The sequence below is a fragment of the Sinohyriopsis cumingii genome, chromosome 17 (genome assembly GCF_028554795.1).
Source record: "Sinohyriopsis cumingii isolate HCF-2022 chromosome 17, ASM2855479v2, whole genome shotgun sequence".
Lineage (NCBI taxonomy): Eukaryota > Metazoa > Mollusca > Bivalvia > Unionida > Unionidae > Sinohyriopsis > Sinohyriopsis cumingii.
In genome coordinates this window covers 39068741-39083227 of record NC_142977.1, presented here as the reverse complement: position 1 = coordinate 39083227, position 14487 = coordinate 39068741, and the positions used below count along the sequence as shown (strand labels likewise).

The 14487-nt window shown below is 34.6% G+C and overlaps 1 protein-coding gene across 2 annotated transcripts in view; it reads right to left on the bottom strand.

Moving 5' to 3' along the window:
- The window catches only part of LOC149778460 (uncharacterized), a 42499-nt gene extending 28239 nt beyond the window's left edge, over positions 1-14260 (bottom strand). The window contains exons 1-3 of one of the 2 annotated variants that reach the window (XM_089939301.1): positions 14162-14260; positions 7147-7721; positions 5727-5786 (exon numbers count right to left, since the gene is read on the bottom strand). In XM_089939301.1, coding sequence (XP_089795427.1) covers positions 5727-5786; positions 7147-7301 — 215 coding nt within the window. In that variant the 5' untranslated portion in view covers positions 7302-7721; positions 14162-14260. Of the gene's footprint in view, positions 1-5726; positions 5787-7146; positions 7725-14161 lie in introns of both variants that reach the window. The other variant, XM_089939300.1, reaches the window with a different exon arrangement.
- Positions 14261-14487: the final 227 nt, after the last annotated feature.

Sequence of the window (14487 nt, the reverse complement as noted above, 5' to 3'; positions counted from 1 at the left end):
AATCTTAATACTGTCCAGTCTGTGGTTCAAGTGCTGGCTTACAAATCTTAAATGCGGTTCAACCACTTACCTAGAAATCTTTAAACTGTCCAGTCTGTGGTTCAATTGCTGGCCAAGGAATCTAAATACTGTCCAGTCTGTGTTTCAACCAATGACCTAAAAATCTTAAAGGCGCCGACTGCTCCAGTGGCCAAAGTGGTTAGAGCCTGGTACTCAGCATTAAGATGTTAGTCTTAGGACTGGTCTGCCTGGTGTCAGGATAATGTGACTGGGTGGGACATCATGCTACATGTCTGCAGCAAGATGCCCCAGTGCTAGACATCACTATAAACTGAACACTGCAAACATCACGGCGTTATGACAAAAATTTGTTAAAGCCACGTTGAAAATCCAAATCACACACATGCTTAAAACTGTCCAGTCTGTGGTTTAAAATGCTGACCTACAAAACATTCTCAGCAGTGCAAAAGTGGCATTACAAAAATAAAATCCTTAGCGACTGGCAGACACATGCTCTCAATATCCAACTCAAACTTTTTATGAGTTTCAGGCCTACTTGATATATGCATGGGTAGGTGGAGGAATATCCAAGTAAAATGTTTTCCTCTAAGGATGCAACATATACCAAAATTCCTGGTGATTGCCATACCTTGTTTAACTTGCAACTATTTCGTTCCTGTAGGTCTTTTACCTCCAATATCAATATTTTAAAACTGTTTCATTACCCCAGATAACGTTAACTTCATTACTTAAAAAGTAGTAAATAGCTGTGATCTGTTCAAAATATTTCCTTTTATAATACACTTAAGTGTAAAATACAGGGCCTTATTGGCAAAACAATTTGCATATTTTTTCATTGCCATATTTTCATGTGTGAAAAATATATCTTTATATTTTCACATGTGAAAAATATATCCTTATATTTTCACATGTGAAAATATAAGATTTCCCATCATGCCATGCAATGCTTGATTGTGTGTGCCTACAAAAGTTGTACCTATAACAAAAAAAAACATTAGGTCAACGCAATCCTACCGCTTTCTAAAGTCAAATATTTGTATGATCAGGCTGTAAAAGTGAGGTGAATTTACAAAAAAGGGGTGTGGATGAGTGTATCACATCAAAGAACGATTTAATCCTTTAAACTTTGAGTCTAGAGTAAGTTTGGTATAAAATAAAAAGAAAATTTTCTTCTCCTAAGTTAATGCTGGATATATTTCATCATGTGGTACCAAAAACTATGTATTTTAACTATTCGCTCTGCCACTCATTAATTGTTGTTGGTACTACATGTTAAAAAATAAATTAATGCGGAAAAGAAAATATCCTCTATTTATACTTTCATGTCAATAAGGAGGAGGTATATGGAAATTACCTTGTTCATCTATGTGAGTGGGTTAATCTGCCTTCAATGTCATTGCTGAAACTCTAATAGAGCTTCACTTATTAACATTAAACTTTTAGTAAGGGTGAACATGATAATAGTATCTCTTAACCATGCAGATAAACAGATCGAGGGCTCAATCTTTTATTATTTTACATGAGAGAGAGAGAGAGAATGTGCGTGTGATTTTGATTTTTAACATAGCTTTAACAATTTTTCAGTCATATCGCTACAATGTCTACAGTGTGGCAGTTTATAGTGATATCTAGCACTGGGGAATGATGTCCCACCCAGTCACACTATCCTGACACCAGGCCGACCAGTCTTAATGATGAGCGCTCAGCGAGGCAGCTGTTAGTACCTTTTTATAAGTCTTTGGTATGACTCGGCTGGGGATTTAACCCACGACCTACCGCATCCAAAGTGGACACTCTAACCACTAGGTCACCAAAGCGGTCAAGAGAGAGGTGATAATGTAACCTTTCAATTAGTATAACTCTGACATGACCTCCACAATACAGTTACACAAGAAATTAACTTGCCTAACCACTGTTCAAAAACTGTATATAAAAAGTGTTTTAGTTCCAGAAGAATACATTACTATCTATTTAAACTCTTTCAACTCACTGGTGACAGCAGTAGATACTATTTTATTATCACATAAATTAATAAGAAAGCAGAAACATCCACTCACACTGTTTGTGCTTTAGATTACCAGTTTGATTTTTCATGTGACCATATTACGTGTCAACAAGCTCTACTTTTAGATGAGGAATGCCAAACATTCGTCAAAATTTAACCATCTTTAAATGCAATTTTCAGCTTCTTCAGATCGAACACAAGGTTAATTTTAACATTTTTCAACATTTTGAATCTAACAAAACAACGAAAGCACAGTAAACATTTTTAAAATTTATTATGTAGTGCTCTTTTAAAGCAACTTGTAAAGGGTAAGTATCATTTTGTATCGATTCTTCAACTTTTGTATTGATACAAGTATTGATATTGAATAAATATTGCTATACTGATATATCGTTTATCTGTTTTATCCCAACTCAATACGTGTCATCATTCAATGAAATTATACAAATTTGAAATATGTAGTAATGATAAGGAAACTGGAAAATTAAACATATATAATGATTTTCAAACAAATTATATTAATTTATAACATTTCCATCTAACCAGTCCTTTAACAACCAAGTATTTTTTTAAAACAAATAATGTTATGATTGATGAAAAACACTAAACAATCAGTAGAAAAATGTCTAAGGTCCCAGACTTGTAGCACATGAAACAATTGTTATAATTCTGTGTTCCAACTTTTATAGGTCATAAAAAAAACTATTTTTGAAAATAACTAATGCGTCCCAAGACTGTCATTATGGTAACATAGTTCTAAAAATAGTCTGGTTAGCAATGCAAGTAAATCAAACTGATGTGCAATGTAATGTACTGACCTTTACAATCAATTCTTATTAACTTTGGCTTTTTCTAATGGTACCAAATTTATTCATACTTTAACAAAAGAACTAACAGAAAACCCCCACCAATATCCCTTGAAGCTGAAATACGGAAATATATCTCACTGAAACAGTAGTTCCAGCAGTATCAACAGCCACACACATTTGTTGACATGATTACTGATTTTGTAAATATTTAAAGCAATAAACTAAACTAAGCTCAACAGTCCTCTTAAGCAGAGATGTGGAAATAAATCAACCGGAACAGCTAGTTCTTGCATCACCAACATCCACATGCATATTTGTTTCTACAGCCAACTCTCAATTATTTGAAATCCTATTATCCGAATAGTTACCCAGTATTACTGAAACTATTCCTCTGGTCCTGGCTAAATTTGTTCTATGTTTACATCTTTTTAAAATGTATTATCTGAACATCGATTATTTGAGAACACCCCCTTAATCAAAGTAATTGTGTGGTCCAAAATCCTATATATGGAAATCACGAAACAGTATCTTCAATTTTTTTTATCATGACACCTGTCTGTCCGAACTGTGCACTAATTAATCAAAAAGATAATTATACTGTCTGCTGCTAATCCAATTATTTGCCTTTTGTCTAAGCATAATTAATTCAACAGTAATTTTATGTTAAGTAGGTTTGATAAAGAAAGTCGGAAAATTGAAGAAAACCTTATGAAAGCTACATTGTTATACATGTATTTTTTTAAAAATCTATAGGAAGTCACTTTCCTTACTATATATGAATCATCATTATGACCAAGCCATGTTAAATGGAAGAGGTACAAAGTAGAAGGACTCACGGTACTAATTCAACTCCAATGGTAAACATATGGAAACACTATCATATTCAAAATTCAATAACTTAAAATTTATGGGTGCTGATAATGACACCTATAATTCTTCATGCACATCTAACCTTGGTGCAAGCATATGTGTGGAGAACACCATATGACCCGCGGCACTTTGTTTACATACATGTGCATGAAACACGTGTTATTGATTCTGCACCAAATGAATCAGGTGCTACTTTCAGTATTGAGTACTCCTGAGTCAAGCCTGTAAAAATGCTAAAATTGCATCAGTAGAAGTTTGTCAATATTTTTTTTACACTACATATAGGATAAGCTCTCAAAAGATATTTTTCCTAAACTTTTAATTTTCATTATTAACCAATTATGGACCACCAAACCTGTAAATACTCTATTATTTCTTCACCCATTTCTAGACTGGTTCAAAGTTCTTCCGTATAATTAGTACCGTGTGTCCAGAAGAGTGAGCCAAAATGTATAGAAACCAAATACAATGCCAACTTGAAGCAGAACGGGGTATGAAAAGCAAAGCCAAATGTGACATGCAGTACACAAACACTCTATCAACATGGCTGTATTATGACTCTTTGGTCTTAAAATAAGTAAAAGAAAAGAGTGAGAAGCAACAAGCTTTGTAAATTTCAACAAACAATTTATTTCCCTAGAATACAAAGAGAAAATGGGGGATAAAAAAATAACTTAAGATATTGCAAATTAAATCCCAAACAATCTTAGAATTACTAACACAGATTACAAACACACTGCAAATTAAATCCCAAATAATCGTAGAATAACTAACACAACTCCTAATGAATAAAGATCTGAATAATCTTTAGTAGTATTCCAAATAATTTCCAATGCCGAAGGTGCAGATGTGCCAGTAATGGCCATTAGTCTCTAATGTACTAATGTACCAATGGCCTGAATTGTATTGATGTGTTAACAGTCTTTTGTTGAATCACAGTACTTAAATATAATTCAAGGTTTCCTTGTTTTAATTCACTATAATTCCCAATTAATGTTTATGTCCAAGTATATTATTCAGCATGAATAAATAAATTCGAGCCCAAATTAAACACTGGATACAAGATATGATTCTGCCACAAGAACTGAATTTCTAGATAAGCAAGATCATAAAAAAACTAAGACACAAAAGAAGAATCAGGATGTAAGACAAAAGTTAATTTCCAGAACAATCAAAGCTCTGATTAGACAAGGTCTGTTACTAAAATTATAAAATAGAATTCGGTAAACATCAGGTAGACCTGGCATTTCATGGGGAATTACCAATGTTCTGGACTTGGGTTGACAAAACCAAAATCAATGATTCTGGTCAGATGGAAAATTAACTTGATTTTGGACAAGGTCAGATATATACTTAAACCAAAGCATATAATAAATTTAAAAAAAACAATGCAAAATTAATAATACATAACAGTTGAAAAACAAGGAAACAAATGTACAGGTGTGATCTTCTGATACACGTTAACATTTTCATCATACAAAACCAAGAAAAGTTAAAATAAACAGTGTTATGTTGGAAAAGAAACATATTTCACTTGATGTGCACTTGCACTTTCATGACCCTTGGTTATCTGAACCCTGCCATTATCAAAATTTTCTTCTAGTCCCCCAGATTTCTGATAACAGAGTCCACTGTATAAATACAGATTTTGTAAACATTGCAGTTCAGTTTATTTGAGACTGTCTGCAAAAGCTGCACTACCTAAACATCCGTGTTGTGATTGTGACATTTTATTAACCTTGAAGAACTTTCTGTACCATCAAAATTAACGTAATGTGAGTCTAAATGTAATCAAACAAAATTTTTTATGGTCCACTCATTGTGAAACAAACATTACCTTTAATTCCTTTGCATCTCTTTACAAATTATGAAAATTTAAAAACATACAATGGGTTGGTAATACACATTTTTGGGGGCCAAATTTGCATTTTTCATTGTAACACATGCCCCATCTGAAATGATATTATTTCTGGCAATTTGGAGAGCACTAGAGCCAACAAAACTATAAAAGTGAGACATACTTCTTCAAACTGCCAAAAACTGCTGAACATCCTGTAATACTGCACAAGATTTTTGTTTCACTGAAATTAAAAGAAACACAGTGAATTTTATGATAAAAACATTGCAATAAAATCATGAAATGGTTAACTCAGCAAGTATCACACTGATAAATGTAAAATGCATACATGCATATTTTTTCCTGATGATAAACTGATGCTTGATGATAAGGTCGTCCCTTAAAGAAGGCCTTTACTAACAGTATCAAGTCTATCTGCTACCTTTCAAACAACGTACTAAATGGGCCCCATGTGTTTATCATGAGAGAAATAAAATAATCATAATGCACTTATAGAAGATAATCTTAGTATATTATCATCTCTACAATCAGACTCCCAAAATTCGTATTCCAAGGATAAGCAAGCCAATTTTCTGTTACGAGTCTATGGTTTTGAAAAAAGTAACAGAAAAGAGTGAAGACAACAAGCTTTGTAAAATTAAACAAATAATTTATTTTCCTAAAATACTAAGTGAAAAGTAAGAAAAAAGAACTTATGGTTTTATGAATTAAATCCAAAACAATCCAAGAATTAAAAAACAAAAGTCCTATCAATTAAAAATTGTAAGTGAATCAAAGTTCAAATCCCAATGGAATGCAAGATGGAAGGCAATGACATCTGTAATAGTCAGCATTGTACTGATGTGTCAACAGTCTCTTGTCGAATCACAGAAAATATAATTCGTTTTTTTAATTCTGCATAATTTCCAAGGAATGTCTTTGTCCAAGAATTATTAAAGCACTTATGTACTTCCAGGGGAAAACATCACTTAAATTTCAAGAATTTGAAGAAAATAAAAAAAACTCAGCCCAAACTGGACACACCATAAAACAACTTGATGTCTCAAGTGTTAAGGCACAACTGCTAGATTTCTTATCATAACATCAACTATAAAACTAACTAGAATGCAAAACAGATTCCCAAATGGGGATCAGGAGTTCAACCTTCCAGAAAGAAATGGAAGTTTGTTACATGATAAATATCATGTCGACCAGCTGTGACCTTGACTCAACTTAGTGATTCTTACTCTGAGAAAGAAATTTTAAAAAAGTTGTCTACCAAAACTGTCACTGATTGAGAATCAAGGTCAGCAACTAGATACAATGTTTCATTTATTAGTTGTTTACGTCGAAAATAAAAAAAATCCACAAAAAAAATCAGTCAGAACTGAACTCTATTATGGACAATATCAAATCCAGTTAACAAAATTACATTACGCTAGCATATAATGGAATAAAAAAAATTAAAACTAACAGATGAACAATTAAATTAATTATACACAACAAAACAAAGCTTCTGCCAAGGTGAGCGTGACAAAAATTGGCAAGATTATTAGAAAATATTATAGAACTGAATTCACATAAATTGCAGAGAACCAATGTACCATATATCCGACTCCAGAGGATCACCTTCAACAGGAAGCTGTTTCCATCCCATGTGACAAAACTGGTCTCCATCCCAAAAGAGCTCTGAATCAAACGGCATGCACCGTCGTTGCACTGTCCAACACCAAGGAGCAGAAGTATCCTTCCTCTCCATGGAATTAAAATGTTCTGGTTTTTATAGTGATCAATAGGTAAACATAGGGTAGTAAAATAATTTGCCTTCAAATGCCTACTTATCAGATAATGGGAATGAAAGTCTATCCATTAAATCATCAATCTGATCACGTAAAACATCAAGAATGTCAGCTGAGATGAAAAGATGTGTCTCATCAAGATCCTGGATAACAAATTTCCTTTTCAAAGTTTCTGTCTCATCTAGATGGAGAAGGAACTGTTTCATAGCAGGGTCACACTCCACCAAAATTCCTTTCATTACATTGACCATGATACCTGAATTAGACTTGTTCCCTTTCAAGATGAGGCACAGTGCACCCTAACAAGAACTACCATACCAGTCGACTTCCACTGGGCAAGTGTTCACAAGTAAGTTCTCAAACTGTGGCTACTGAAATTTCTGCTAAAAGAAACAAATACAGAATACCTTTAGTAATGAGGTTTGGTCTGACAAGATCTCTGTATGATAAATCTAAACCTATTCAAAGAAAATCAACATTCTTAAATATTTCCTCCACAAAAAAATTTAAAATCGTTTAAAGGGGGTTAGGAGGATTCAATTCAATTTTTTAACAATTCTGATAATATTTAACGAACTAGTAATTACTGCAGTGCAACAACTCTTTCCAAGACTACCACATCATGCAAGACAGTACACTTGGAAGATATAATTCTAACACACTAAAGAATGTGTAGCCATGTACAGAACAATCTTGCTTAGTAATACCTTTCACTGTAGAAAAGCAGGTACCCGTATACATCCTCTCATATAATATGATTATTTATGTCTGCTATTAAAAATAATAAAAATACTGGCAGTGTGTTGAGAAAAATATCAGTTCAAAATTTATTCTATTGCATACATACTTTAGCAAATGAAAATTAATGTCATAATGATTATTATACATTTTGTAATTAGTACTATGAAATTAAAGTATTTCCACTTCTAAGAAATGTCCATGGCAACCACACTTTTATGCAGAGCATTGCAAGACATTGTTCTTTCAGTAATGACTACTGCATCAGAATTGTTTGTGTTTGTTCTGGTAGGTTTTAACATTAGAAATATCAATCACTGACTGGTCCTTTGATTGTAATGATGATACTGTTTTGTTTTCAGAGCTCCAGAATTTACACATTTTATACAAAATATACGCATTCAAATTACACAAAACACTTTAATTTTAAGCATTTTTGTGTGTGATTTTGTATTTTTAACATAGCTTTAACAATTCTTCAGTCAAATCGCTACAATGTCTGCAGTGTAGCAGTTTATAGTGATGTCTAGCACTGGGGCATCAAGCTGCAGAGATATAGCATCATATTCCACCCAGTCACATGATCCTGTCACCAGGCCAACCAGTCCTAGCACTAATGTCTTAATGCTGAGCACCAGCTTCTTGCACCATTTTTATAAGTCTTTGGTATGACTCGGCAAGGGTTTGAACCCATGACCTCTCACATCCAAGGCAAATGCTCTAACCACTAGGCCAATGGAGTGGCCCTTTAAGCATTTAATATAATGTTGTCAGCATATTATTTCTGTAAGCAAAGTCCATGCCTTAAGATACATTCAATCAATATAAACCATTTCATCGAGACAAGTTACCAATTTTTTGTGCATATTCTAGACAATAGTGCTTTAGTACCATGAGAATAATTACAAAAATAAAGTCATGTAAGTGAATGCACCCTGAATTATTCTAAAATTAAGCAATTATCATTTTATGCACAACAAATTACAGATTTGTACAAAGAAATATTTACTACATATTCATGTAAGAAAATATGGTTACATAAGTATATTGTATTCTCTTTTTTAATTCAACAAGTTTCTATTCATTATTACCAATATTCAACCATGTCACAATGTATATATACAATAGCATCCATACTTAAATAAAATATGTGGCTCTCTGTAGGGGCTACTCATGGGCTAGAATACAAACAGAACACTGTACAAGACTGTGATCATTAACAATCTGTGTCAGACTGATTCCAGCATTATAGTGTATTTTGGGCTGATATAAGCTTAAGAAGACTGCTAGGCTGATCTCAGCATTTACTAATAACATAAAGCCATGCCTATTTAATATATTTCTCATAATTTTAAATATAAAAAAAAAAAAATACTTTCATGCTGGGATGAGACGAGCTGTATTCCTCTAATTAGGGATCAACCCAGAACACTCTCTTATGCAGGAATCAGCCTAGCATAGACTTACTTATCATGGTATCAGCCTAGAATAGAATTACTTATGATGGTTCTCTGTATCAGCCTAGCATAGACTTACTTATGATGGTATCAGCCTAGTATAGACTTACTTATGATGGTATCAGACTAGCATAGAATTACTTATGCAGGAATCACCCCAGCATAGACTTACTTATGATGGTATCAGCCTAGCATAGACTTACTTATGATGGTATCAGCCTAGCATTGACTTACTTATGATGGTATCAGCCTTGCAAATAGACCATTTAATCTGGGATTAGCCCAGAATACACTAAGATGCTGGGATCAACCAAGCACAGATTTTACTTGAGCTGGGATCAGCCTAGAATATGTTATAAGGCTGGAATCTGCCTAGCATAGTCTATTTGAGCTGGTATCAGCCCAGAATACAATGTAATACTGGAATCAGTCTAGCACAGATCGGGAATCTTCATTCTCTTGTACAGTTCCATTCAGATTCAAGCCTATGAATAGCCATCCCCCACCCCCGATATGGCCAAATACTGGGCACTAAGCCACTTGACAGATTCTTGTGGACATTATTTTAATACCTTGATAAATTATAGGACTCTGAGATCAGAACTTCCCTTCAAGGAAATGATGCACTACTGGGCAAAAAATATTCTTTTTAATTCTTGAGTGTTCAGAACATTTCAGATATTCTTCAGTGATAACTAGATTTTCATATTAGCTGCAGTGGCACATACATTTGAAGCCAGTTTGGCACCATCTTCATTTAGGACAAAGGTGACATCATTAGAAGTCTTTTGGTGAAAACCCCATGTCATAATGATCATCTGTTCAGGTGGAATAGTGACAAGAATTTTTTTTAAACAGTCATCATAGCAACCATAATGGATTATTTAGTACTTCTGCAGCATTTTCATTAGGTCTTAGTGAAAAATCCATCAAAATTATCATCAGTTCAGGGAGAATAGTGACAGCAAAATTTTAAGAGTCATCATCACAGATATATTGAACATATGGATGGATTTTCTGGGGTTTAACATCATTTTTCAGCACATGATACATGGCAACCATTATTATATCTGGTGAAGGAAGAACCTAGGAAATCCAGAAGAACAAGCAAACCATGGGAAACTACTGGAAAGCTTTCTCACAAATCCAAGTTGATTGAACTGAGACTCAAACTCACATGGACAGCAGTGAAATCCAAGTTGATTGAACTGAGACTCAAATTCACATGGACAGCAGTGAGATGATAGAGTGATCTACAAAGGTGTGTGCCTTAGACCACTTGGCCACCCGGGGCCGAGTGGCACCAGTTTCATTTAGGACCCACTAGGTATCATAAGTCTGCAGGTGAAAACCCCATGCTGATATAGCTATCCATTTGGAGAGTAGAGATAGAACTTTTCTAGTAAAATACATTTCTTTGATAATACCTACCCAATCACAATACATTAGAAGAACTACTACTAATTCACAATCCAGCCCTCCCAGATTAAACCTTTTTAGCTAAAAAGCTAAAAGTTATCTGCCCACCCAGGTGACAGTCATAGTGGTCTTCCCTTGACAAAGGGATTGGTGTCTAATACTGTGAATTCTTCAGTTACTCCTGGAGCATAAGGCAAACTCTCTATATGGATTTAACTGCAGGGAGACTGGGAGGTTGTACGTGTCCATTAAAGATTGACACAGTTGGCTCCAAAAGAACACACATATCATTCATTAGGGACTTACAAAATTAACTCTAAGAGAACACAGATACTGTCTGCCAGGGATTTACACATTTAAAGAACTTTCATATCATCTGTCAGGGATTTACACAATTAGAGAACATGGGTATAATCTGTCAGGGGTTTATATAATTAGAGAACTTGGGTATCATCTGTCAGGGATTTACACAATTACAGAACTTGGGTATCATCTTTCATGGATTTACACAATTAGAGAACATGGGTATCATCTGTCAGTGGTTTATACAATTAATGAACTTGGGTATCATCTGTCAGGGATTTACACAATTAGAGAACTTGGGTATCATCTGTCAAGGATTTACACAATTAGAGAACATGGGTATCATCTGTCAGGGATTTACACAATTATGGGTCTCCAAGGCGGTTTTACCAAGTTTCCCTGCAATCTTTGCATTTGGGACAGCAAGGACACCAAGGCCAACTACCACAGGTGGGACTGGCCAGAGTGGACTGAGTTCTCTGTGGGGAGGAACAATGTCAAGTGTAAGCCACTGGTGGACTCGCAGAAGGTGTTGATGCCCCACTGCACATCAAATTGGGCCCTATGAAACAATTTGTCAGAGCTCTAGATAAGAAGTTGGCAGCCTTCAAGTACCTTCAAGACTTCTCTAAGCTGTCAGAGGCAAAGGTCAAACACAGTGTCTTTGTCGGACCACAGATAAAGAAGATCCTGGAGTGCAATGAATTCCCCAAGAAGCTCACTAGTAAGGAGAAAGTGGCTTGGAACAGCTTTGTTGCAGTGGTTCAGGGCTTCCTGGGCAATCACAAGGCCAAAAACTATGTGGAGCTGGTTGAGACTCTGGTGGAGAACTACAGCGCAATGGGCTGCAGGATGCCCCTCAAAGTCCATATCATTGATGCTCAGCTTGATAAATTCAAGAACATGGGTGTGTACTCAGAGGAGCAAGGCAAGCAATTCCACCAGGATATACTGGACTTTGAATGCCGCTACCAAGGACAGTATACTACATCTCAAAAAGCTACTCACTTCTAAATCTTTTGTGGTCATTTTTGTGTGTGTAATTTGGATTTTTAATGCAGCTTTAAAAAAATTCAGTCATATCGCTACGATTTCTGCAGTGTGGCAGTTTATAATGATGTCTAGCACTAGGGCATCATGCCACAAACATATAGCATGATGTCCCACCCAGTCACATTATCCTGACACCAGGCTGACCAGTCCTAACACTAACCTCTTAATGCTGAGTGCCAAGCAAGGCAGCTGTTAGTACCATTTTTGTAAGTCTTGCCCTGGGATCGAACCCACGACCTCTCGCATCCGGGGCAGATGCTCTAAATACTAGGCGGTCATATTTTGTATTACTTAAGTATAAATACATGTTAACTTTGATTCATGTCATTTTTTTCGGACTTTATTTGAATGAAAAGACACAAATTCACCTGTTTTCTCATTGGTAAATTTCAAAAATCACTGTCATGGTCACAAAAGCAAAGTTTGAGGGGAATAACAGCCATTTTCTATACTTTTTAGGCATAAGCAATTATAAATAACACTTACTACCCAGGAACAAAAATTGTGTTACATAGTGTTATCACACTACAAATAAATTTTTCTTCAGTAAATAGAATGTCAAGTTCAAACATTTTTACATCAATTATGATTATTTTTTTTAACCCTACAACAATACTAAAATAAAAAAATAAACCACAACAATGAAATTGTCAGCAATTAGTTTCAACCCCAAGAATGAACACAGTGAATACTGTAGCATCTCCATTCCCATCAAAGAAACTTACACTTGGCATAACTGTACCATACATACAAATGTTAACTACCATCATTAAATTAAAAAGAAGGAACGAAGAAACATGCCATGCAGCTTAAGTGCCCTCAAAGCACTTAGAATAACAATATTATTTAGTAAACAATTTTAAATGCCTTTTGAGTTGAGAATAAGGAAATAAGTTGGGATATATAAGTTGCCACATGTACAGTAGCTTAAGACAGCACCCCAGTAACAACAAAATAGGGCATGGTTTATCTGCCAATCAATAGCTGGTGCTTACAACACACTGTAGAACTTGGTTTCTTTGAACAATGTTGGAGGGTCAGTCCTTTTCCAAAGATAACTGCAGTGATAAGGATTAACTGTTCAATTAGTCACATTGGCTTTATTATTTGTTTACTCAAGACTAACCTTTAGCTATTGTGTGGTTTGGCCACAGCTGACCAGAATATGAAAAGATGATATGTCCTGTGGGGAAATAAGGCACGTCACAGGGTGAAACGGAGCGACCATTGAGAATTTCATGCATATTAGGCCTGGAAAATCAGTCAGCGTTTAATAAAAACAAGTCTCCGTATTTTTTTAATTTAATCTCCCTACTAGCTTTTGAAAACTTGGCAGGTATGACAACATATAATTTAAAGATGTCTAAGACTCAAGAATGTAGTACTGTAGTTGATGGAAACGGGAGATAAAAAGGCACAACATGACTTCAGAACCTGGTACGTACTTAAAGTCTATTTATAGCTGAATGTTCATCCAACGTTTCTATATCACCATACGAAATATGCAAATTTCTGCTTGAAATAACAAGAGGTCAACATTTTGCAAAAAAGAAAACGTTACCAACAGGCAATACCAATATCAAAAACTTTATCTAAAAAGATATCACAAAGATAAACTCATTTTGTTAAATTCAGCACACTCGAATTATGCATAAAACATTCCATTTTTATTGATTCTAAAATTATGAAAAAATATTTCCTTGCAATACAAAAAAATTGTAGGATTTGTTACTAATTTGTAACACTGAAGTATATCTATATTACACAATTCATATCCTTCCAAAGTATGTCATGTCCATAAAATTGTGAAAGAGTTTAATTTTTATGTTCCATAATTAAGTGTAACTAACGCTCAGAACTTGCAAAGTTTCCAATAGTACTGTCAAACGCACGCCGATGATCCTACTCGAAAACGCAGGATTAACTGTAGTGTTAACAACCGGAACTCCGAGAATTAAACCAATAACCAAATCGAACACTTTAAATCCGGACATCTCCATTCAAAATGACGTAGACGCAGATTATACATATGACTTTGAAACTCATTCAAAATAATTACTTTATCCTTCTATTTAACATTTATATTTTGTAACGCAGATCCGTATATTTTATGTAACACATTTTTTAAGATAAATATTTTCTGAAAAATTTCCTAAATCCGTGTTTGTTAAATCCA